Source organism: Microtus pennsylvanicus, chromosome X (genome assembly GCF_037038515.1).
Source record: "Microtus pennsylvanicus isolate mMicPen1 chromosome X, mMicPen1.hap1, whole genome shotgun sequence".
Taxonomy (NCBI): domain Eukaryota; kingdom Metazoa; phylum Chordata; class Mammalia; order Rodentia; family Cricetidae; genus Microtus; species Microtus pennsylvanicus.
The window spans coordinates 29,940,446-29,967,317 of record NC_134601.1 but is presented as its reverse complement, the minus strand read 5'-3'; the positions used below and the strand labels follow the sequence as shown (position 1 = coordinate 29,967,317).

Genomic DNA, 26,872 nt, shown 5'->3' with positions numbered 1-26,872 from the left:
AGGCGGCAGCTCAGCATCCCAAGCTCCTCCCCAGTATTCAGACAAGCTGGGAACCCCACTCCAGCTGCTGGCGACTGTGCCTTTAAATTGCTGCTTTCGGAGGGTGCATCTAGGGGGATGTGGGAGGGAGGGAAACATCTTTCTACTCGTCTCCTTCCTCCCTCCCCTCCAAGACTCTCCAGGGTTTGCAGGGTGATTGCTACCCAAAGAGGATCTTTTCTGGCTCCCTGACCGGCAGGCTGAGGCCCTCCTCAGTCCAAGACAAGTGCAAGCCGGAGCTGGAGCTGGTAGGGTTTTTCGTGTCAGGTTCAGCTCCAGGGGACTAGTTCTAGACCCTGACTGCTAAGGACAGGGAAGAAAAGAGGCAGGAGAGGAAAGAGGGCTCAACTCCTAACCCAGCCACACAGGCTCCTTATTCTAGCCCAAGTTGGAGACAGGCTCTATACTGTTGCCTTTCCCACAGGAATACTTGCTCTCACCTTGGCAGCCAGGCTGAGAAAGGACTCCAAGGTCCCTGCAGAATGGCAACTCTTGTTCCTGCAACCCTCTTCCTTCTTCTCTGGACCCTGCCAGGGAAGGTCCTCCTCAGGTGAGCTCAGTGGGGGTGAGAAGGAGGTGCATGCAAACACTTACTGGGGGCTGGTGCTAACAGACGGGGTAGCTGGCACACTTTCTTCTAAGTTTGAAAAAAAAAGTCAGGAGGGCATGAGGGGAGGACGTACCCTCATTAGGCAGGACCCAGGAGCTATCCAGTACAGACGTAGGGCCCCAGTGCGGGTGGAGCTTCTTCTGTGTGAATGAATTGCATGAGCATGGATAGGGGCTAGGTAGCTGAGTCCTAAAATCTAAAATGGAGGTCGCTTGTCCTGTAACTGAACCCTATCATCTCCCTGCCAGCTGGATCCCTAAAATGGCAGGAACATTTGTCAGATGCCTGCCAATGAGGCTGCAGGTGGCACAGGTTTGTGACAGGATCCCTGCAGGATGGAGCTGGGTTACCTGAACCTTAGCTTTCCGAGCTCTCCCTGCCCTTGTATACATGGCTGCTCACTGTCCTTTTAGAGGAACCAGGTAGCAGTCATTCCCTGGGTTTGCAAGCAAGGAATTCTTGGGGCTCCTTGTAAACGTCCCCTGAGCATTTGCCCCTTCCCATTATCACAAGAGCTAGTCGAGGCTGACAGGGTACACTGGGTAGAAATGATGCCTATGGCTTGGCTGAACTGCTGCTCTTCAAAGGAATAGCTCACAAAGTGGAAAGAGTGTCGGAGCAGTGTCTTCCTCCCCTTCACCCAAGGGGTGGCCTGGGGCATTTTGCTTTCTGCCCCATTGCTTGTGGACAGTCAATGGCAGGCAGGAAGGGGTGTAAAGGGGGCCAGTATGTGTGGAAGTGAAAGCAGCTCAGAGTGGAATGGCAGCTCCGAGGAGCTGAAAGGATACAGACAGGACAGACATAAAGGGGTCACGGAGTTGACCCTTGTCGAGGGCAGACTGCCTCAAGATCCACGAACAAGTGGTAGAAGCAGCATGTGTACTCAGAAACTGGAGGTCACTGGAGGAAGAGGGGCTCTGAAGAGTCCTAAGTTCAAGCCATTTACTGTATGGATGGAAGCTGATAGAGAAGGGTAGTGACCTGCTCAAGGTTGCTCAGCCACGCAGGAGCTGAGTCAAAGTTCTCTCCTTACACCAACCAAGGGCCTTGTATGAGTTCTTGACCTGTCTAGCTCCTGCCAGTGTTTGCGAACTTTCAGGAGTGAAAAAGTGGATAGAGTGGTTTCACAAAGTAACTCTTGGTCTTGTTTCCTTAAATAAGGTGATCTCAGGAGATGGGGGACCAAAACAGGTTTGGGACAATAGACAGAAGATTCATAGCCTATCCTAGAGTTCTAGGACAGGGCCTAGTGGAGGTGACCTGAGTGAGGCTGAGGACAGTAGAGAGGTCTGGCTACTCTATAGGCAGGGCCATATGCCCTCCCAGCAGGCAGGTGGCAGACGGCCAACAGAAGCAACAACAGCAGCGCGCACCTGGCTAGTGTGGACATCCTGTGGTGAAGGCGCCGACTTCTGCCTGCCCAGCATTACTACCGACCTCCTTGGATTTCCCCAGCCTGCCTAAGCCACCTGCTCTGGCTACTCCTGCAGGGGCCAGGGTGGCCTCTGTCTCCAGGGCAAGGGATTCTTGCCTGCTTTGGGGATTCAAAGCAGAAGTCTAGGAAGTCATGGTGGGACAGGTCTTGACTGTTCCTCACTCTGGTTCTTTGATAGATCATTCTCGGCTACTTGCCTTGTAATAGTTCTATGACCGACATGTTGCGGCTTGAGGTTACTGGCTCTGGCTCTGAATTTTGGCTTTACAATTCACTAGCTGTAGGCTCCTGGAGAAGTCACTTCACCATTCCCTTGTTGGTCCCCTATCTTCCAATCTATGTGCAGTCAGACTTTCATATCCATCAGTTCCAAATCTTAAGATTCAAGTATCACAGATACAAAATATATAATAGTACCTCTGCTGGTCTGATTTGGATTTTCCTTGTCTGTATTCTCTAAACAACTATGTGTATAACATTCATGGTGCATCAGGTGTAAGAACCCAGAAATGATTTACTAGTATACAGGAAGATATTCTCAGGTTATATCCAAAGACTATACCGTTTTAACATCTGAAAATTTGATTACCTACAAAGGGGTTCTAGAACCAATGTCCCTTAGATATAGAGAGCCAGTTGTAAGAGATAATCAGGGAGGACTGGTATGAATTAACCTAGATAAGGCTTATGAGGCATTTAATATGGTGCCTTGGACCCTTTAATGAGTCTATCAATCACTGACTAGAACACAGAACTTATTGGGGAAAGGGAGCCACTGGCTTAAATGAGACTAGGACACAGAAAGGCAGCTGTCACCCTGATGCTCAGTCCCACAGTGCAGCACCCGTGGCAGCTGTGGGGATGGCAGTAAGATGCATCAATAAAGTACCTGCTCTAGCCAGGAGTCTGGCCTGAGTTCAGTCATGACATCTACCCCTGCTCGGCTTTTGCTGAGTCCCTGGTCCTTAGTCTACGTGTTGGCTAGTACACAAGTAAACGGTTATACGGAAGGGCTTTTCTGCTCCTAGAAGAAAACTTGTGTTTATGTGTATAAGTGTTTGCACATGTGTGGGCACAAATATGTGTGGGTATACATGCATGTGTGCATACATGTGCAGCCTGAGGCTGATGTCATATGTTTTCTTTGATCATTCTTTATCTTATATATTGAGGCAGGGTCATTTGCTGAACCCATATCTAGCCAGTTTCAGCTTGTCTACCTATCCAGCTTGCCACGGGAGAGCTAGACTCCCCAGGGAAAGGATTCCAAGGGTGCTTCCATGCCCACCAGATCGTTTCCTGGGTGTTGGGGGTCTCCGTGCTGTTCCCTGTGCCTGTGCAACAAGCACTGTATCCATCGATCTAGCTCCTCGGCTCTCTTAGGAGGAAAACTGACCAAAGAAAGAGGCTAGATTCTATGTCAGGCCACAACATAGTGACATTTTCCCCCAAAGCAAGCTGTGAGGTAGAGAAAGATGGGAGTTTACCTCAGTATGATCACTCTGTTTGGAAACTCTCCCATGGTGACAGATTACTGTTTATTTATTGTATTCACCTGCCTGTAGTAGCCACGACCCTATACTTAAACATAGCTTCTTGCTAGGCACAAAAGAAGAAAATGGCACAAACCAAGCCTCCCCCAACCCCCAACAGAAGCTGGGTCCTAAGTCCTGCAAATCTCACAGCAAGCCCAAGCAACTGACACCAGCTCTCAGGGAAGCTGTTTGTCCTAAAGCCCCTCCAATCCTTGGCTAGGCTACATTAGCAACACATTGGTGAGATGCTATTCTTCTTTGACTGCTTTCAAAGCTCCTTCAGGAAAAGATCACTAAGTAGGTTCTTAGTCCAGTATTTGAGTCCTAACTACGTCACTCAGAAGTTCTGAGACTTTGGGCAAGTAACTACCTTTCAAGCCTGTTTTCTCACCTGTAAATTGGAAATAACAGGCCTAATGCCATGTTATTGAGAATTAAGTGCGAAAACATACCATCTGTGGGAAAGCATTTCCCAGGACTATTGCTGGGCAGCCACGTTAGCTCATAACTGGTTGTCTACTCATTCAGTACACCAGAGACCCATTCTCTTCTGTTCCTGACTGAGGGGCAGATTCATCAAAGGGGGATGGAGATGGGAAAGCAAATTCTGTGATAAATGTAGAAAACAACTATCCTCAAACTTCTTTCCTTCTCCTGTTCCCCAGTGTGGCTTTGGCAAAAGAGGATGTCAAATCTGGGCCCAAAGGGTCCCAGCTCATGTCCCCTTCTGATTTCTTGGATAAGCTGATGGGACGAACATCTGGATATGATGCCAGGATTAGGCCCAATTTCAAAGGTAAGAAACATCCATCTACTAAAATCTCCTCCATGCTTACTACTTCGGGTGCCACACTGCTTAGCCAGTACTTGGTGGCCAGCCTTAAGGAAGAAGACTGGAAGTCTGAGGCTAGATCTCAGAGCTCAGAAAGAGCCTCTGTTCCCAATTGCCTCTGGGTCCAGGTAGCTGTCAGTCTTTTCCCAGCAGTGAGCTCATCTGCAGCTCGGAGTGGGAGTTTTGGAACCTGGGCTCAGCTTTCTGGAATGCCCTGCCAATGGGCTGTGCTTTGCTACCCTTAGGCCCACCTGTGAATGTGACCTGCAACATCTTCATCAACAGTTTTGGCTCCGTCACTGAGACCACCATGGTAAGGGGTCTTCCCATTCCCCACTTCCATTCCCATGTGAATGGGAGAAGCTCACCAGATAGCAGGCATTTCCTTTCTATTGCCCTCTTCCTGCTTTGTGATCACAGCTTAAGCCACAGGAGATTGGAATTGATGACCGAGAGGTTACTCTTAGTTGTCCCTAACTAAATGCAAACTCGTCCAAGAACAGTTCATCAGATATGTGAAGTAACCCAATGCAGAGTGCAGGCTTTTGAATCGGGAAAACCTGAGTTCAAATTCTAATTCTGCCACCGACATGTTAAGCAAGTTGACTTCAATCTTTCCTGGTCTTTGTTATCCATATGCAAAGTGCAGATCATGAAACCATTCTCTATGCAAGAAAGATGAGAGGCTTAACTAACACGATGCTTATGAGGAAAGCACTTAGAGCTGAGAAGTGGCTGGGTGATACAGTATTTGCCTAGCAAGCTCACAAACCTGGGTTCAACCTCCAGTCCTACAAAAAAAAGCACTTAGCTGAGTCTGGTATATAATAGACATTTAAATGAATGTATTTCCCTTCCCCTCTTTGCCATACTTGGCCAAAGTGGGCTTTTTCCACTGGAAAATATCTACTCGCCCCAAGCTGCATTTCCAGCATTTCCTCCTCATGGCCCTTCTGCTCATGCTGGTCTTACTGGCCCCCTGGGAAAAGCACCGCTTGTGATAGGCCCTCCTTGCCACCCTTCCAGGACTACCGGGTAAATGTCTTCTTACGGCAGCAGTGGAATGACCCACGTCTGGCCTACCGAGAATATCCTGATGACTCTCTGGACTTAGACCCCTCCATGCTCGACTCTATCTGGAAGCCAGACCTCTTCTTTGCCAATGAGAAAGGGGCCAACTTCCATGAGGTGACCACAGACAACAAGTTACTCCGCATCTTCAAGAATGGAAATGTGCTCTACAGCATCAGGTGAACCTAGTATATATATATATATATATATATATATATATATATATATATATATATATATATAGCAAGGGGACTTTGTAGTAAGAAGCAGCAGCCAGATGGAGATACAAGAGTAGGAAGATGGTTCATGCTATACAATGTGCCAGCCCAGTAAACTGACGTACTTTTTTTTCTGTTCCCACCAGACTGACCCTCATTTTGTCCTGCCCAATGGACCTCAAGAACTTCCCAATGGACATCCAGACCTGCACGATGCAGCTGGAAAGCTGTAAGTGTCTCTAGTGAACAGCAAGGCAAGGCCTAGATTAACAGCTAGTCAATATCCTCCAATGATATTTCAGACAGGAAGGGGCTTACCCAAGCACACGTCATCAATTCTTGTCATGAATGAGACTAGAAGCCAAGGTTCCTTGCCACCTAGCCCAGTGTGGTTTCTGTGTTCCCACATTACTTTCTGGGCGGACTATTGCATAGAGCTGGGCAACATAATGACTCCCAGCCTTCTGAAGAAACGTGCTTCAACTGGCCATGGACACTCTCTGAAGAGTGTTTCCTCTGTTCCCATTTCCTCCTGCAGTCCCTCCCAGGATTAAGACACTGAAGATGCCCATATATGCCAGCTTGGGGCAAGATGGAGATACACTAGGAGCTCTGATTCTCCATGAATACAGAGAGTGATTAGAAAGAATGAGGCGGCAGCTTCAGGCACACAGGACAGTGTCTAGAGTGGCCAAGTCAGCCACGGTCCTCTATGCAAAGGTGTCAACCTATATGGGCAGGCAAATGTGCAGAAAGCCAAAGGATGGCAAGGATAGGTTATCATTTACTTTCACTCTGTCACCTGGGTGAGACAAACCTGCGATCAGGAGACATCCCTCAGAGAAGAAAACATGTTGCACTGTTTGTTGCACTGTTTGTAGCACATGGGAACAGTGATGGAAAGAAAGTACACCATGGTCCACCCTCTAGAATTCATACGCCATCTTTCCAGGCAGGTTCATCATCCCTCACAATTTTAAAACCTGGTGGAGGAGCCTTCACTAGCGTCATTTGACAGAAGAGTAGATGTTGTGGGAATCTGGTCTAAGATGACCCATCTGAAGCCACAGAGCTACAGCACACCTCTCTAGATACTGTAACCCTCAGTCGGCCCTTACATGTGAGAACACAGTCATGTCTGTGACAGGAGCCTTCATGTACTGCCGGTAATCTGTGAGCTATTTGGCATCCTCAGCTATTAAGTCTCAATTTTTTCCAATTCAAGTCCCTGGCTAGGAATCTGTGACCACATTCTCCCATGCATGACTGGAGGGACAGAAATAGCTCTCTCTTCCCTGAGGTGAAGCAGCAGAAGCCCTGGCTCCGAGGCTCAGCTCAGGACATGTGCTTGGTACACATGCTTACTCCTCTGGGTTTAAGAAGTGCCAGGAGGTTCCCAGCTGGGGTCCCTGACATCTTTCCAAACTTCTTGGCCTATATCCTAAGTCTAACAGAGTAATTTCTCTCTAGGCATTTACCAAGCTTGAGACGTACATAGTAGGGTAATCTAGGATCTTTCTGACTTGCTCATTTAGTTCAAGCCCGTAAGACAATTGAGGAAATGCCCTCTTCAGAAACATTCCCTTTTCCAAGATTTAGAGTGCCATTTCTAAACCCCAAACCTTGTTTCCCAGCTATGCACCCTTGCTAACTAACTCCACCTCTGTCCTCACCTAAAACATGCACTCTGAAGTTCTTTGATGCCTTTGCCACTTGCAGTTGGCTACACGATGAATGACCTCGTATTTGAGTGGCTAGAAGATGCTCCTGCTGTCCAAGTGGCTGACGGATTGACTCTTCCCCAATTTATCTTGCGGGACGAGAAGGATCTAGGTTATTGTACCAAGCATTACAACACAGGTAAGACTCAGGCAGGTGTTTATCGTTTATAAGGCACTAGAGGGTCTCAAAATGACAAGGGGACAAGGCAACCAGGTTCCACTGGAGGCTCAATAGAATAGAAGAGATACGATGCTACACGCTTCTTATACCTTATTTCACTGCGGCAGAGGCCGTCAGCGTCACTTTCATAAAGAGAACACAGAAAGGCTAGAGAGATGGCTCAGCAGGTCAACTGACAACCTGAGTTTCATCCCCAGAACCCACATTGTGGAAAGAGAGAACTGACTCCCACAAGCTGTCCTCTGACCGCCACACACACACACACACACACACACACACACACACACACACACACACACTGAGACATGCTCATACTCGCACACATGCATGTAGAAAAAAATAACTGTAAAATAAATTTTAAAAAAAAGGTATGAAGGAGGGTAGAGTTTGAATCAGTTGTCACACAATTACAAGATGTCAAATTTAAAATTCGAATCCAGATCCAATCCCAAACCCCATGCTTGTATCTCTCTCATATGCTGCAGAGTGAAGAGGCTGTGACAATGAGCAGCCAAAGGGTCTCATTTTTCTAAGGGCCAATTTCTTGTGGAAGCTGGGAAGTCTACATTTAGGAGGTGTCAAGAGCAGTGCACAAACAGAGAGGAACCAGGCCAGAGGGAGCAGGCAGCCGACCAGGCACTTTCTGCAGTCACATCCACTGCCTGGCTCTCTTCACCTAACTTCTTTTCCTGAATGTGGAGCATGGGAAATGGAGAGGAACTGTTTTGGTTTTTGTTATTTTTTTTCCTGACTGGACAGCTCAATCCTTCAGCTTTCTTAATAGTTGCTGGTTCCTCATACCCTTTAGCAACTTAGCTGTGTGGGAGCAGGGGAGGAACAGTTCCTTGAATTTAGAAACTACAGCTAGAAACTGGTAGAAACTTGGGTGGGAGAATGGCAGTTTGTATGTAGGGGTATTGTTTTCAAGCTTCTGTACTCAATATATTCACCTGGGAGTCTTTTAAAAACACTGATTCTTATGAGATTCTGATCACATATACTAGAGGAAATGTCTAGAAATTTGCATGTTAACAAGTATCATTAGGCCTGTAATACAGGTAGTTCAGGAAACACTACATTTTGAGAAATGTTAGTCTAGAAGCTAATTTTTCTCTACTTATTTAATACAAGAATTCTACCCTTAGAATGTATTTTAGGAAAATATTACAAAATATCTCACTGGCTTTAGTCACTAAGGTTTCTCTGCCACTTTTAGTGCTAACAAAAACGTGGAATTACTCTAAATATCCACCCATAGGGTAGAAGTAAATTAAACAGTGTGCCTACTTGGTAAAACAATATGCCGTCATGGTAAAATAGTATGCGTCATACTTTCACAGTTCTTAGATCTTCATGGGAAAACACAAACTACAAAAGGGATACGATATAATGTTGCATAAAAAACATGGCTATACTGTGATAAAAATAAAGCAAAAATATGTATTTAAAAACCCTGAAAGGAAATACTACTACTAAATATTTCTAAAGCAGTATGATACAATGTATAAAGCAAGAACTTTTCAGTAATATAAACCTGAGTTTAGATTCTAGCTTCTTTAAATACTGTTGGGTACCCTTGAGAAATTTAGTTTAATCTCTTTATGCTTTAGTACCCTTATCTGTAATATGAGAGATAACCATTTTACCCACCCCCAAAAAGTGCTACAGGATTTAAAGTATTAAACTCCAGTCACTTAGTAGTGATTTGATAAATATGAGCTTAAGAGTGTTATTCCGTCTCTTATTCTTTTATATTAAACAAATGTTAATCTTATAATTAAAACCCACACTATTATTACAATAGAGAATGAAGGAAAGCACAGGAAGAGAATATGAATATATAATAAAGGCATGTCACAGGAAGAAGCCACGGTGAGCTCAGAAATGAGTAGGAGGTCATAGAATCATACAGCATGTCAAAGCCCGAAGCAGTAACAGTTCAAATCACTGGTCTTGAGTAATCAGATAGGAGTTAAGCCTTAGTCAGAATAACATCAAAGCACAGAGTTGGTTCTCCATGTTCACATGTTCTATATCTAAGGGTCCATCCAACCTCAGAACACAAGCATTAATAATAAATTTCATCTGTGCTGAACAGATATAGACTTTTCCTTATCATTAGTACCTAAAAATCCAGTGTAACAATCATTGACATAGAACTTACATTGTGTTATATCGTAAGTAATCTAGAGCTGGAAAGACGGCTCAGAGGATAAATGAGCTGAGTTCAGTTCCCACCAGTTCCATATGGTGGAAGGAGAGAACTAATTAATAAAAGTTGTCCTCCAACTTCAACACATATGATGCACACACACACACACAAATGTTTAAAATGAATAATACAGATCTAATTTAAAGTATATAGAAGGGTATGCATCATTTAAATACAAATGTGATGTCACTTGCTATAAGAGATTTGGGTATCTACAGATTTTAGTATCTCTGGGGGGGTCTTGAAAGCCATCTCCCAATGAATATGGAGATGGCTGTACAAATCTGCTTTTCCTCTTGTGTTATCCCAAGTCTCTAGTTTTGAGAAAAGCTGCTAATGAATGTTACTTAGCTTCAGAGTCGTGGGAAGCAGGCTAAATTAAAGAGGGCTGGCATGCAAAAAGGAAGAACACTGAGATATGTGCCTAGAACCAATGCATTTTTTGTGGTGAAACAGCATAGTGCTTCCTTATCCTCTATGGGAACCTGCTTTCCAGTATCCAGAGCTAGCCAGGCAGGGCAGGCGGCTGGGGTGTTTGGGGACGCAACCCTGCCGCCGCCCCTATTACTACAGATCTTTGTTGCAAATCCTTTCCCATTGTATACTAGCTTACTCTTCTCACTTGCTTAAGACACAGGGAGTGTTTATTCCAGCTGTTGCTAGAGATTCAGGGATATGAGCAAGTACAAGGAAGGATGGTGAGATATAAATGAAGTCCAAACTAGTTCTTTCATAACGATGATTTAATAGTAGAAACAGCTTCTGTGCTCAGCACCTCGACTACAGTATTTCATGTAACTTTTCTAACAGCCCAATGATGGAGTTGATATTGCTAATTACTCTGCTTTCCAGGCAAGGAAACTAGCTCAAAAAGCTTGGGTAGAACTTGGCATGGTGGTACAGCAGAGAATTCCAAATTTGATGTTGCCCTGGGCTACATAAAAAGACCTTGTCTCAAAAACAAAAGGCGTAACAATCAAAAGGCTTGAGTGAATTATTCAAGATCACATAGCTATTAAGCGAAAACCCGAGATTCAACCCCAGAGAGTCTGAGTCTGGAGCCCTCTTATTCTTTATCCTCTTTCTGGAATTGTTACTTGAAAGATCTTATGCTCTATGCTAAAATTCTGGGAGCGAGAAGGCAATCTTTATGGCTGATTTGAGAGCCTTCATAGTACAGTATCTGGCATTCATTACCTGGGGCCATTTTGAAAGTATCATTTATTGGCCAGCTGAGGATCCCAGAGGTTGGTTCAGCAGAGCTGCCCTATTCCTGACCCACACTCCCTCAGGCTAAGCTGCAGTCTGGGGACTCAGAGCCTAATACTTCATTTCTTTCTTACAGGAAAATTCACCTGCATAGAAGTGAAGTTTCACCTGGAGCGGCAGATGGGCTACTATCTGATTCAGATGTACATTCCCAGCCTACTCATTGTCATCCTGTCCTGGGTCTCCTTCTGGATCAACATGGATGCTGCCCCTGCCCGTGTAGGCCTCGGCATCACCACTGTCCTCACCATGACAACCCAGAGCTCTGGATCAAGGGCCTCTTTGCCCAAGGTGAAGAGATATGCAAGAGAGCCTGCTTGACACCAAGCCCCGATTTCCCATGCATCGCATGCTCCGCACTGAGCTACTCCCTTTCTACCCCGGATTTAAGGTTATAACTGGGGATAAGTAATAGCTGGCATCCAACATCTCCTCTTCTCCATGACGTACTATTAATAACAGCGTTAACAGTGTGAATGTTGCTGGCTTGGGAATGAGCAGAGTCAGTGCCTTACTTAATTTTCTTTGGGAAATACTAGCATCCTCCATATCAAAAGACCCTTCTCACATAGAAAGTTCCATTCTCACAGAGTACAGGTGAGAATGAAGATCAGAGAGGTTAGATGACTTCCTCAAGGTCAATTCTGACCAGAAACAACCAAAGAAATAGCTGCGTTTTGAACCAAATTCTGTCCTCTTTCTTTAATAAGTAAGGTACTATTACAAAGTGTTCTAAATATAGTGTTTATTTTGGGGGTAGGAGAATATTTTGAGGTTGCAAATATAATAGCAATTAAAGACAGTAGACTCTGATCATCTGGGGCCTGTTAATGTTTTGACTATGCAGAAAAATTTGTGCTGATAGGACTAAGAACAGTTCTCCCTGCAATGTGTATTCATGTAGGGAAGTTAAAGGTCACCTCAAAGTCCTTATGGTCAGCAAGGCTCAGAGCAAATCAGGAAGTGAAGTCATTTGTTTCATTCAATAAATAGTTGTTGAGCACATATAACGGACCAGGTCATGGAAGAATAATAACTCTTGCCTTAAATATATTCCCTCTTATTCCGATTTGTTGGGAATCTGGCCCTGAGAAATGCTATCTCTCATTGGTTGCTCCAAATACAACTTCTTTATTGGAGACTTAAGCAATGTGTAATATGGATACTGATGGCATGTTTATGAAATTGCTGTAGGGCATTTAAATGTAGAAGAACAGAGTCAGGCAGATACATTTAGGTTTAAATCCCAGCCTCATTATTTACTAATAGTATGACCTTGGGTAAAGTGTCTCTCAGTTGCCTTGCCTATAATATGAAAGTAAGAATTCTACCTCCTCCATGGGGTTATTATGAAAAATAAAGTATGTATTAACATACAAGGACAGTGTTTGGCACATAATAATTGCTTAACAAATGCTAATTACTTTATTAATTATTAGTTGTCAGTGTTAAAAAAGAATGAGTATTGGATCTAGGAATAAAGCAGATGATATTTCTTCTACTGATTTTCCATTTGCTAGTAAACCTTTGATTTACTCCAAAGCCCCCTACAGAGATAAACAGGGATCAAGTTCAGATTAGGACCAAGCACCTGAGAAGTTGTCAGGAATCCTTTCCTGTGTTTCCTAAATGGACTGGGGTATTAATGAGGCTCTTAGAGGCAGCCTATCTGTATTTTAATAAATAAAGCTTGCCTGAAGATCAGAGAGTAAACAGCCAGCTACTGGCTCTTACCTCTACCTCAGTCTGAAATGGCGATCCTGCCTCCAGGAATCTCAGAATGACACTGTGTCTGTGAGCTGTCTCCTCCAGTCTTATATTCCTCTCTAGGGCTGGGATTAGAGGCATGCACTACCCAGTTTCTATGGCAAACTAGTGTGGCCACTGAGATTAAAGGTGTGTGTTATCACTGCCTGGTCTGTAAAGTTGACCAATGGGGCTGTTTTACTCTCTGATCTTCAGGCAAGTTTTATTTATTAAAACACAAATGAAAAAACACTACATTCATCACTAGAGGAGAGCCATTGGGCCAGTCTGGGCTATGATACTTATTATAATAACCTTATATGGGGATCACTGCATTAAGAGCCCTGCCCCAATTTTTTATCTCTGTCAAGTAAGAAGATTCTTTGTAACCCAGGAAGATACCACAATTTATGCCTTCTTTTGAAAAGAATTTCCTTTCTGGTTCCCCCTTGCAAGTGAGCACTATCCATCCATTCCAAGGTGGCAGAGCTTCCTCATGCAGAGAAATAACTTTGCTAAGAGGTTATTTGTTTACAACCGTGACTACTACTTGTCATATTTTCGTGACTTCTGAATAGCCTCATTAGCCAGTAGGCAAAATATTCAGGCATGGACCCTAAACTGACTAGTCTTGCTAACCAGATCCATGGACCCTAAACTGACTAGTCTTGCTCACCAGATCCATGGACCCTAAACTGACTCGTCTTGCTAACCAGATCCATGGACCCTGAGTCTGTGCAACATTAGACAAAGGAGATGCCATAGGCATCTGATAGCAACAACACTCCCACCCAAAAACATAACTGTACTATCTAGGATGAGAGCAAAGGAGATTTCTTTGAAAGGAAACTCAGCTGGGGTAGTCTTTCTCCATAGTCTCCAGAAACCATCCCTTCATTGCTTTGTGCAACACCCTAAAGGCACTGATTTCCATCTCTTTGCCAGGCTCTTGATTTCCACAGCAGCAAGAGGAAAAGCTAAATGAAAGACATGATATAAAATTGCACTAGGGAGGGAGGATAAAATTCTCTATATCTTGCCTTTAGCTCATGAGACAAAGAAAGGAAAGAAGGAAAGAGACAGCAAGTAGGAGCGGGCAAAGACAATCACATCGCTACATCTTCTATCCATTCATTCAAAAACTACTTCCTGTGTGCCAAGCACTCAGGTACTGGGGATAGAACACCGAACACTGTAAAAATAGTTCCTGACATGGAAAAGCTCAGGCTAGTGAAAGAAATGTTTAGGTACGTGATGAATGCTAAAGAGGTCTAGGTAAGCCAGTCCATATAGGAGGAAAATAAACACTAGGAGATTATGGAAGGCCTCGCAAAAATAGGGCATCTTATGTGGAAGCTAAAGAATAAGCCAAATTTTTGCCAAATCTCAGAGAGGAGAGGAGACTGGCTTCTTTAAAAACACTGAAATATTTCACTCTTGCAGGATCATAGGTTATAAGTGGCACACTGAGGCTGACACATTTATCATTAATAAGCCATAAACACATAAGGTGTACCTTTTATTAACAGGCTAAAGCCCTTCATTACTGTCCCTTATAACTGCCTCATTACTGATCTTCATAGAAGGTCTTTAAAAACCCTGAGATCCCAGTGGGCCTGGGCGGATAGACAGTTAAATGAGATGCTGTCTTCACAGGTGGCAGAGCGAAGACAGCACCAAGGAATTCTTAATCAGAGTTAGCCAGTAACACAATACTACTCGCTCTTTCTGTGGAACTGTCCAGAAATGAAAGCAGGGTTTACCAACTTTAACACCTCAGTTGGAGCAGATAGTTCTGGTGTGTGTATGCTTTAGAGGGAAGAATGGTATACACTTTAGAATGCTTAACAGTATCCTTGTCCTCTACCCATGATGCACCAGTAGCTAGCATCACTCTAAAATCATGTTGCCAAATTTTTTGGTAAACATTGCTAAACGCTCTTGTGGGTGAAGCAGTTGTTTCCAGTTAAGAACCACTAAGATGGGAGGTTAGGGATATAGCTTACTGGTAAAGCACTATGCATATATGAAGTCATGAGGTCAATCTCCACTATCACAGAAAGCTAACAAGTAGAAAACCTACCCCATGGAACCTTTCCTTCCCCAGGATCTGCAGCACCCTCAGTGCCATGTAGTGCAGAAGCTGATAGAAAGAAGTTACTCTTCAGGAATCCTGCTCCTGACAGGAAGCTATATGGAGAGAGCTCAAAACTATACAGGGAATGCCCCTGGTTAAGGAAGTGAAAGGATCTTAATATACTAAAGTTCTGTCCCTCCTCTTAGAACCACCTAGCTGTAACATGTTCCTGGAGAGGTTGGTGGTCAACTACTCTTAAAAGCTGCCGAGGGCAGGTACTAGAGGAGCACAGCTGGAACCAGATGTGTGGATGCCATTACTGAAGGTCACGACAAAGGCTAGGTGGCACTCCTTCAGGATTCTGTCATTCTGTCCAAGGTGAGAGATGGAGGCTTAGCAGGGAGGCCTGAAAAGGCCTGAAAGGGCAGCAGCAAACTTCACAGGATCAACAGAGGATGGGAATGGAGGAGCTCCTATCTGCCAGTAAACCTGTACCTAGGTAACTGTCAAGGTCATTGATTTGAAAGCTCAGAATTGCCCAGTCCTAATACCGCCTTTCTAACTAAGTGATCTCTGCTAGAAGAGCATTTCTCTCTGAGTATTAAATGTCCACATACCTCACATGGGAATTGTGAACTCTCCCTAATTATCACTGCGGCTATGAGAAACTCAGGGGACACCAGAGAGCCAACAAATATGATTTTTGATGATTGCTACTTACTGCAAGGGAAGAATCAGAAGGCAAAAGAGGAATGCAGGAAGAATAAATACAGGAAGTAGTAGACACAAAGGGTGGAGGCTGCTGAGAAAGGATGAGCCCAGGCTCATTGACATGGCCTTCAGATAGGCATCCATATCATGACAGACTTATTTAAATCACAGAAGTTTCAGGATAAAACTGAACAATAACAAGCAATTGATATGGACTGGAAATCCACTGAATAGTCTATGGAAGGACTCCAGAAGGATAACTGCTCTATTGATGGATATTTCAGGTATCCTATGTGAAGGCAATTGACATCTGGATGGCTGTATGCCTACTCTTTGTATTCGCTGCCCTGCTTGAGTATGCTGCCGTCAATTTTGTCTCTCGTCAGCACAAGGAATTTATGAGACTTCGTAGAAGGCAGAGACGGCAACGCATGGTGAGTACCAACAGAGAGGGTTCTACTTCCTTTCTCCTTTGAACTCCTTCCTCCTTATTAACCCTCCCACAAACCAAGTCCCAATCTAGGGCTCTAGTACTGGGCAACCAGGAATCCCAGATTCTAGTCCCAGGCTGGTGACAGTAAAATTAAATACTTGTTTGTTTTATCTATCCAATGGGACATTAACCCCTATAAGGTAGTGGAGGGATTAAGAGTATGGCATATAGTAAGCACTTAAAATATGTTAGCCAAGGTTATGCATAATGGTGCATGCCCTTAATCCCAGCACTTGGGAGGCAGAGGCAAGAGGATCTCTGTGAGTTTGGGATCAGTCTAATCTACAGAGAGAGTTCCAGGGCAGCCAGGACTACATACAAATCCTGTCTCAAAAAATAAATAAATAAATAAACAAAAGCATATTTGCCAGTATTAGATCCTTATTGACTTAGCACAAATGCTACTGCTTTCAGAAGTAACTATAGGGTAAAAAGGGCCAGCCAAAAAACACACCCTGACCCTGAAACCAGAGCCTGAGAAAGAAAGACACCCTGGCCCTGAATCCAGAGCCAAAGGGTTAAAAAGGGTCAGTAAAAAAAAACATACTTTGGTCCTGAAATGGGAGCCAAAGAAACACACTCTGTCCCTGATCAACTCAGCACAAAAACCAACCAATCCCTGAACATGAAATCCAGCCAATATCTGAGATTGTCCAAACTCAGGGATTGAAATCTGACCAATTCCCACCCTGAAAATTTTCACCCTGGAAAAACTTCACCCCTATGAAGCCCTATATAAGCCCTGTGCCTGTTGAGTTTGCTGATGCTCTTTTCCCACCCTGGCAGAGGCAGCCACCCTCCTGGATTCTTCCCTTCCAATAAATCTCTTGAATGAGGTTTGGGTGAGGTCTTCTTTCACCAGAATGGAGTGGCTGGAGCAGAGCGGAGTTGAGCAGAACTGTAACAACTTTGCTGGGGAAACCTTCCCTTGCCAGAGTAGAGTTGTTACATTGGGAAAACCTTTTCCTGGGGCAGGACTATAAGCTGCTACGCTTAAGGTGACTCTGTGGTACTCCTGGGCTCCCAAATGCCAGGATCCCTTTCCATCTGAGCTGCAATACTCAGTTTCTGGTTGTAAGAATAATAGTTGTTTCTAGCTTTCCTTACATCAAGAAGGAAGGTACTCTAAGTTGTCCTACTGGCAAGAACTCAGAGTCAGACACTAGTACCTTTCAAGAGGAGTACTGTAAGATGGTCCCTATATTTGAATTGTAATTGAAAGATCACTACTTGCCTCTTCTGACTGGTGGGATGTGTGCTGATCTTCAACAGACACTTCGGAGTTGTTAGGCTTGAGTGGTGTCCTTCCTCACTCCTGTTTGTTAGCCCCATTCCTTCCATAGCAGAGTGATCACCAAGGCGGGGAGATAGAAGAGGAAGTTGTCATGACAACAGAAGCAGTTTTCCCTCAATTGCCCAGACAATAGGCACTAGGTAAGTTGTCATGACAACAGAGATGTCTGAGCTACCCAGAGAAAAAAAAAGCAAGCTCCAATTACAGCAAAATCAAAAGCCTTGCTCCTGGTTGCTTAATCTTTAGAAGCACAATGTCTCAAGCTTTGACTCCTTGTTTTCTGCCTAATCCAGAAGCTTCAAAACCAAAAGCCAAGCACATGAGTACTTTTGGAGGACAAAAACCAAATTAACCGAACCTACTGTTAAAAATCTTGACTCTAGGAGGCAGCAGATGTAGCTCAGGGGCAAAGTGCTTGCCTAGCATATACATAAATCATGAATTTGATCCACAGTGTCACACAGACACATACACACACAAATTCTGACTCTAGCCTATCAGAGACATAGTAATACTTTGTTCTTCCTAATACCCAACTCCCACCTCGGTTGCTCCTAGAGCACCCCTCCCATATGACTTCTAATGATCACACAAACTGCATGATTTCACATTTCTTTCTGGGGAAAACGGCTCCTGTCTCATGTATATTTTTCTGAATACCAATTCGTTGCTCTTTAGTTTATTCACGGGTCCTAAATAGTGAGCCCTCTAGTGGATGGATCTACAACTGCATTTCTTTGAATACATTTTTCCATAAGACTTCTTGCCTCATTAGCTCAGGTAGACTGCTTCAGTGGGTGACTCCATCATGGTCTTGACCTCTTTGCTCATATTCTCACTCCTTCCATTCTTCAACTGAACCTTGGGGGCTCAGTCCAGTGCTCTACTGCGGGTCTCTGCCTCTGTTTCCATCAGTTGCTGGATGAAGGTTCTATGGTGATATTTAAGATATTCATCAGTTTGACCACAGGGCAAGGCCAGTTTGGGCACCATCTCCTCTACTGCTTAGGGTCTTAGCTGAGGTCATCCTTGTGGATCTCTGGGAATTTCTCTAGAGCCAGGTTTCTTGCTAACCCCATAATGGTTCCCTCCTCAACTCCTCCCTTCTCCCCTCCTCTTCCTTTTTTCCCCTCCCTTCTCCCTCCACTGTTATGTTCTCCATTTTGCCAGGTGATCTTGTCTATTTTGACTTTTCAGGTGGATCTATATATGTTTTTCTTTGGGTTCACCTTGTTACTTAGCTTCTCTAAGATCATGAACTATAGGCTCACTATCCTTTGTTTACAGCTAGTATCTACTTATGAGTACATACCATCTTTATCTTTTTGGGTCTGGGTTACCTCACTCAGGATGGTATTTTCTATTCCATCCATTTGCATGCAAAATTCAAGATGTCATTGTTTTTTACTGCTGAGTAGTACTCTTATAACACCAGCTGGCCTGGGAAGGAACAAGCATGGGATGAAACCAGTCCCTCTGAATGTGGTTGACAGTTGCATGGCTGGGGCAGACTGAGGGGCCACTGGAATTGCCACCAGGATTCGCCTCTGCTGCTTGTGCTGGCTTTTTGGGAGCCTGTTCTCTTTGGATCGACACCTTGCTCAGCCTAGATATAGTGGAGAGGGCCTTAGACCTTCCCCAGGGTCACAGTGTGCCTTGACCTCTCTGGGGAATGGATAGAAGATGGGTGGGTTGGGGTGGAGGGAATGCGAAGAGGGGAGGGAGTGGGAATTTGGATTGGGTATTATGACGAAAAACGTTGGGTTTTTTAAAAGACTTCTTGCCTCATAGTGGGGACAGGAAAACATGTACAGAGTTAGCAGAGGGAAAGAAAACAGATTATCCCTTTTCTAAAATAATATCTTTATTATTTTAGACTATCTTGACCTCTTCTTTAGTTGTGTGAAACTTGTCTGCAGGTACCAAAATCATTCATAGGAGTTTTTGATGCATTTTAACATTGCCTTCCTAGGAATGAACAGCAGGTCATCAAATAGTCTAGAGTCCCTTTTCTACCTAACATGCCCGTGTTGATGTCCCAGTAACAAAGATTGCTAGTTACCACAGAGCTACTCAGCTTGACCTCAGTCCCACCTCCTATCCTGTGCCCATTCAACCAGCTACTGCCCACATTTTGTCTGCTCGTGTTTATATGCAGGTTGGCATGTGCTTATAACAGAGTGTGCCACCGTATAGTTATTACAAAGTTACTTAGTAGTTGCTTGATGCCTAAACAGGACACTGTGGCTTGCCTAAAAGTGGGCTGTGGCTTATTATTAATGTGAATAAAGCCTGAAACCCAAATCTGTGCCATCAATAATACCCCTCTCTTGAGCTTCCTAAAGCTAATGTGACCCCAGTGTACTAAACAGGAATCCTGGATGCCCTAAACTGGCTAAAGAAGTTGACAGAGAGCTCATGTTTGTCTAGACCTTCTTTTGGGGCCTTGATGTTCCAGTAAAAGAACTAGAAACCTTCAGCCTGGGAAAACCCAATGGAAGAGGAGAGAAATATTATAATTCTCAGGAGCCCAGAGTCAAGGTCACGATAGGGTTCTTCAGGAGCCAGTCAACTGTCCGTCTAGCTCTAGGGCTAGTCATTGTCTTTCTAACCTCTCCTCAACCACTTGTCTCCCCTACATAGTGGTCTTCTCCCGCAGTGCTGCCAAAAATAGTGGGTGTTTTGCACATGCTTCTGCTTTGTCTTCCCAGATGGTCTAAATGATTCAGAGGAAAGGGTGGATTCTCACCATCCCTGCAGGGTTAGCCCCTGGCTCTGAACACAGCAGCCAAAGGCAAAGGCTGTCAAACTGCACAGACAAAACTTCTTGATGTTATTAATACAATAACTTGAGTACTAGAAAAATTACAAAATAGCAGCAAATCCTCTCGGGGACTTACTTTCGGAAGCTTGTTCACCTCTCCATCCGCTATTGAGTACTCCACTCCATCTCCAATTTCTTATCCTGCTTGTCTCCCCTGACATTTACCACTCCTTCCCATCGTCATACCCCTTCTCCACTGGGCATTTATTTCCCAGGCTGGCTAGGGTCTAGCTTCCTTCTCTAGCCTCTCAGCACTCTGCTCCTAGATATGCAGAAAAATTCAATTCTATTTCAATAACCATGGAAATCGCAAAGTAATATTGAATGGCACATTGATACTCCCCAACACATAAATACTTACCACTCAGAATCTGTCGTAAATATCTAATATCCAAACCCAGGTCTCTTTATCCTTGGATTTTAGGCTATTCATCTTTCCTGGACCATAAAAGATACATATTAAAATTAAAAAGAGCCAAGAGCAGCTTACTTTACTAGATATATTTTTCCCTTCTCTATGAAATTACATTTTTAAGCCTGGGAAATGTTTCCAAATAATTTCCCTCAGATTTACTGGATAAAAGGAGAAAAATTGGATTTATAAAAACAGAACTAGCAGTTGATCTAACTTTCTCCATTAGAAGTTTTTCTCTCAATACCTATATTCTGTAGTTGTATCTTCTAGTTGGGTTAGTGAAGAGTGGGGTACAAGGTCCTGAACTCGATCACTAGGAAGATTCTTTTAAAAATCTTTACTTACCGCTCTCACTTTTCAATTCCTTCTGAGATACTCTGTTTGCCTCTGGTTCTTTACCTGTATAATGGACCCAGCAAACCTCTCCTGTAGGAAGAGTGTGAAAATTAATTGCAGAACGCATGTGAGATGAATCAAGATCTTTGATAACAGAGGCTAAAATGGCAAGTGAGCAAAGCCTTCAGGCCGCCAAACTGTAACCGGTCCAAGTTGAAGAGCAGGGTAGTGAGCTCACTCTGACATACATACATACATACAACATATATACACACATACAAATCTCCCTGAAGACCCTGATAAATCAAGAGTAGGACAGCAAAGTTCTCTGATGCGCAGACTTTAATTTTTTCCTATGTTCAAAGTGCTACTCCCTTTGGAGAAGCCAAAGGCTATGGAGCCATTGTACAGTGGGGCAAATAGTAATTGCATTTCCTGTCAAGTACTTCATAACTGAGTGAGAATCCTTTCTGAGCGGACTCTTTAGTTTGGGACCCTGGCAAGATATGGGCATCACAAAACAAAAGGTTACTCCATTCCTTATGTCCTGAAGCATGTGGTTCATTAGCCCAGTTGTCCATTCAACACATATCTACTGAGTGTCTATTAGGTTCCAAGCATGGCACCTGTCACTGGGAATACAGTAGTGAACAAGTCTATATATGAGTTAACAGATGGCAGAGGAAGGGATAGGGTTTCTTTGTGAATTTCTGGCCTGAGTTTGTGTACCACTGAAGCCCAGTAGCAGACTTGCCCTCCTAACAGTTCACTTTTGGGTGATGTAATAGTTAGGAGTTACTATGACCAGCTATACCAGTATCTCATCTACAAAACAACTTTTCAGTTGGGTTCTGTAGCCGCAGAGTCCTTGTTATAAAGATCCCTCAATGTCCCTTGAACTGTGCAAAATGTTTAGCACATATATATACACACATGTGGCAAGCCCACACAATATAAATGTATCTTGTGCTTATAATTTATAGAACTACATCAGGTAACTAGGGTGACTTACTCTTCCTGTTCTACCTTGAACTTCTCCAGTGTTAGCGATGAGAGACTACTAGTCTCTGGAGCCTCCGCAGTTCTGGGTAAACTTGAGTTGGTAGGTGAAAACATCCTAAGAAAGGAGATTTCATTTCAGGCAATCTCTTAGCTAAAGCTTTTCCTGCAGAGAATTCAATACTTTCATTTATGTAATCATCTTCTATTTAAAGGACATATTTCTCATATGGGTATTTCTTCCCTCTTCTCCCCAGACCCCATCTATTTCTTTTATCTCTTTCTGTCCCTACTTTTTGCTTCCCAGCTGTGGCACAGCTACTCAATGTTGTAAGTCAGGGGTTGTATTAATAGACTTTCTGCTGTCTACAACATACTGCTCACTACTTGTATAAAACACACCTCCTCTCTGTTAATGTGTCTATCAAAAGACATACATTCTACAGAAATGTAATGCACATTGGGTAATAAGTGTTATTATAGATTTACTGATTACCTTTTCAGATCAGCTAATTTGTTTTTTTAATTAATTTATTTATTTATTTTTAAGATCAGCTAATTTGTAAAGAATCATACAGCTCTTTGAAGAGTGAGCAACTGTAACCTACTTTGTCTAGCTCATTTGGTCACTTAGAACTTTTAGAATTCTTAGCTTTAAGTCAAAATCACTTTTAAAAGTACTATATACCAAACAATCTAATTCTAAAGCTTTTTAAATTCATTGAAGTCAATTTCATCAAGTCAAAATATCTCAGCTTCACGGTGGCTGTTGTTCTGTTTCCCTGTCAGAAATAATCTGACATTGAGATGCTGACACTTTGGTGGTTTTAGATGACTCCAAATGATGTTACACATTTTCAAAAGGCAACTAGGTAAATGAAATCATATCACTTATGCACAACATATAGCTGCTTAGCATATAATTTTGTGGTCAACAAAAAGCATATAGTGGGCCAGTTTAGTGAGCCATTTGTCTGTATGACATTGGATATGAGGCATTTATGGGTGGTCTGGCTTTCACTCTGGCTTCAAATACCACCTTTTATCTCTTGCAATTATAGGAAGAAGACATCATACGAGAAAGTCGCTTCTATTTTCGTGGCTATGGCCTCGGACACTGCCTACAAGCAAGGGATGGAGGTCCAATGGAAGGTTCCAGAATTTATAGTCCCCAACCTCCAGCCCCTCTTCAAAAGGAGGGAGAAACCATGAGGAAACTCTATGTGGACCGAGCCAAGAGAATTGACACCATCTCCAGGGCTGTCTTTCCCTTTACTTTTCTTGTCTTTAATATCTTCTATTGGGTTGTCTATAAAGTTCTAAGGTCGGAAGACATCCACCAGGCACTGTGAACAGGGTGGAGGCTATAGTATACAGCTGCTGGCTTCCTGCTTTCACCCGGGTGGGCTTTTCCCTTCCATCAAACTCTATCAGGAGCTTCAACAGTTTCTTCTTGACTTCCCCCTCATAACTTCAACCACCAGTTCCCAAGTTATACTAGAACTGCCTAGTGCCAACGGTGGCTATACTACAAACACGGCTTATCTACTCAATCCAGATTTCCTGCTTACTCTGCATTTCTCATTGTTTGTCCATGTGCCTGATGCCAGAGTGACTGTCTGTCATTGCTCGGGATCCTCTGTGAAGAATATTTAGACTACTGGACTCTGGGTTTGGTCATCTTCATCTTTCCTACTCCCATCCAGAGCCTGCCCTTTATTTGGCACTTCTCTCCCTCCCACTGCAAGCTCAGATATGGAGTCCTTTTAGTCCACAAGTACTGCTCTGAATGACCTAGTCAGAGGCCCTTACTGAGAGAGAGAGAGACAAAAGCACGCGTTCCCACTACTTAACAAGGATGTGGCAGTCACCGGCTGCTCTGGGCTAGGGGACTGGTCCAGCAGAGAGGTTCACTTCTAGAAAAGATACCATTTTTAGAACTGGGGCAAAAACCTAGGACTCTCAGAAAGTTTGCCCTTCTAGATCTAACTAAACTTCCTTGTCCCAGAAGTATTTTCTCTAGTTCTTAATTAGGGTAGCCACAGGCTTTGTTATGCTGCTGGGTAGGAAAAAGGTGTGTGTGTGTGTGTGGGCGGGGAGCTTATTCTTTAAGAAATGCATTTGATGATCTAGAAGAGGGGAGATGAAAGGTACTAAAACCTAGGAAGAGTTCAGAAGCAATATTTAGAGAGACGCTTACGTTTTCTTCTTTTTCTCTGAAGTCTCTTAATTTCCAGGAATCTCTAACTGCACCTCCTCTTGGCAAGGGAATAATGGCACCATAAAACCTTGTTCTGAATCGCGTAGGCTTCAATGTTCCTGAGGAGAAACCAGGCATGCAGAGGGTGTCCCTATCTAGGCATCTAGAGAACTCAACCTACCTCGGGTTGTAGTTGTACAACTTAGAGAGCCATAGTTTGGGTTGTTTCTTTACCCTTTTTGTGCTTCCCTTTCTTCTTCATAGGATTCAGATAAGGCTACAAGAAAGGTCAGGATAGAGTGGGTTGGTGTGTCGCTCTGTGTCATAGGGATGCACTGGTCTAGTACAATGTATTCGCTGAAGTGATCTGTGAAGAACAGAGAAATGAGATGAGAAAAATACAGATATGATGATAGCAGTTGGAACACACAGACAAATAACCTCTTAAAATACTGTGTCCTTTTCTCTGGGTCCAGAATAACAATTAACTATGTAATATGAGTTCTCTTCCCTCCCTTCCAACTCCCCTCCTTCTTTCTCCCATTTCTCCCTTTCTTCTATCTCAGCTCTTAATTGTTTCTCCATTCCACATACATTCCTAATTCAAGTCAATTAAGTCCAATGGTCAATGTAAATTCTATAGTACACAGACAAGACCAGCCTTCTTTCTCCATTTTCATACTGAATTTATCTTATTCATTGAGATACCCTTTGATCACCCTTGGTTTGGGAGACAGTACTTTGGAATGACCAAGGTAGCTGGCCTAGCTTTCTTTCTTTCTTTCTTTTTCCTTTCCTTTCCTTTCCTTCCATTTCCTTTCTCCCTCTTTCTTTCTTTCTTTCTTTCTTTCTTTTTCTTCTTTCTCTCTCTTTTTTGAGACAAGGTCTTTCTATATATCTTAAGATATCCTGGTACTTATTTGCAGCCCAGGCTAGCCTTGAACTCATATTCCTCCTGTCTCAGCCTTCATGGTGTTAGGATTAACAGTGTGTATTACCATATTCAGATCTAGAAATTACTTTTACCAGACACGTTAGCACTCACATACAAAGAATCAAATTTAAGAATTCATTTATAGGAGGAGATTAAATTGAAAAGGGAAAAGAGAGCCCCTGTGTTCCTATTTCTGCCCAGGTAGTGCCAATCAATGAGAGGCCACAAGCAATACCCCTTTGAAAGAAGCAGAGAGTATCTCTTTGATACTGTCCCTGAAGGGGCTGGGGTGTCAGGCTGCTGCAGCCCGAAGGCGGGGACAGTGGGGGTGGACTATGGAGATGAGCTTACTGCACAGAGCTCTACTTGTTACAGATCTTGTCCAGATGGGCCAACTACACAAATCTGCGCTGTTGGAAGTCTCAAGAACAATGCCCTGGAGACAGCTACAGTACTGAGCAATAAAGGCTGTCCAACTGGGACTCAGATCAGGGCATCAGCTGGTGCTGGGTGCTGAAGAAGCCAAAGTACCAACCAACATAATAGACCAAAGGAATTCACAAAGCCACTCAGAGTCAATGCCAGGTGGAAGGTATTATCCTTCTCACTGGAGGCCCTGCACAGGAAGTATTTGCATAATGCCAAAATCGAATCCAGTGCAAATGGATTTCAATTTTTTTTTATTCTCCCCACATATGTACAGGTCTTACTGAGGGAGTTTGACATTTAGCAATCTGTTCAATCACAAAATGGCTAAATTTTGGGTCCTTCTTACCAATGAATTGATAAAAGGTGACAGAAGAGTCTCACTTGGAGGTCATGCCCACTTAGCAGCTTTCTTGCAGTACTTACCACCCCCCGAGACCAATACTAATTTATGTCTGAATCACATCTGATGTGATTCTGAGATTTAAACAGCATTTTTAAACGGGGGTGGGAGCTTCCTTTGAAGATAAAGTGTTTGGGATATTTTCATTAGTTCTTTGTTAATATTTAATGTTGGATAAGTTTTTCATAAATATATTTTAAGAGGAAAGGCTTTATTTATTCAGTTGTTAAGGCTACTGGTATCCCCACCTCCCTTCCAGCTTGTCCTGCCTTGTAGAATTGCCGGGGGTTTAGCCTCTTCTTTCCCTTTAATCTACTAGTAGGTTCTTTTGCTCTCTCCACATTCAGGGGCCAAGCAAAAAGGAGCTTTCTAAGTGGAAGAAATGTACTGAATAAAATACCCCCCCTTTATCTTTACCATAAACATTTCCCACCTATCGAAAAAGAGCAGGCACCCTTCTGTTTAAAGTGTTAGACTGATTCAAATTTACTTTTTCTTTGTGCTGAGTTGTGAAATGCCTCCCTCAACTTTATCCAGAATATATTACTTTCTTCAAAATTTTTTATCCCACCACTCAATGGTCTGTATCAGTGTTGGTATTATTAGTCTTATCTCATTATTCTAGCTACCAAAATCTCAAAAACTGGACTTGACTACTTTGGGATTCATTTTGTTAGGATGCACTGTTAAGGAACACTTACCAATCTAGTTCAGGAGCCCCCCAGGGATTAGAAAGCAAGGTTCCACTCATCAGTTCAGTGGTTGAGGGCAAGAGATGCATTTTATATAACTTTGTAGCCTGCATAGCTCTTAGTGCCTAGTAATACACAATATATGCAATTAGAATAAAAGCCTATCTTTCCACTTGCTATATCATATGTTTCTGTTCAT

General features: G+C 43.4%; 1 protein-coding gene across 1 annotated transcript; it reads left to right on the top strand.

Moving 5' to 3' along the window:
- On the top strand, window positions 1–26,872 carry LOC142840145 (glycine receptor subunit alpha-4). The gene is made up of 9 exons (XM_075956633.1): window positions 1–589; window positions 4,285–4,415; window positions 4,697–4,764; window positions 5,478–5,701; window positions 5,887–5,969; window positions 7,460–7,600; window positions 11,200–11,414; window positions 15,942–16,091; window positions 23,080–26,872. Exons 1-9 carry the CDS (start codon window positions 522–524, stop codon window positions 23,368–23,370), a joined length of 1,371 nt encoding a protein of 456 aa, XP_075812748.1. The 5' UTR covers window positions 1–521; the 3' UTR covers window positions 23,371–26,872.

What these genes read in the sequence shown, in the direction of transcription:
- LOC142840145 (XM_075956633.1), top strand. Translation starts at nt 522, where the DNA reads ATGGCAACTCTTGTTCCTGCAACCCTCTTCCTTCTTCTCTGGACCCTG. An exon ending in CCGTCACTGAGACCACCATG is followed by an intron (nt 4,765 to 5,477) that starts GTAAGGGGTCTT and finishes CCACCCTTCCAG; the next exon opens with GACTACCGGGTAAATGTCTT. An exon ending in GGCAGAGACGGCAACGCATG is followed by an intron (nt 16,092 to 23,079) that starts GTGAGTACCAAC and finishes TTGCAATTATAG; the next exon opens with GAAGAAGACATCATACGAGA.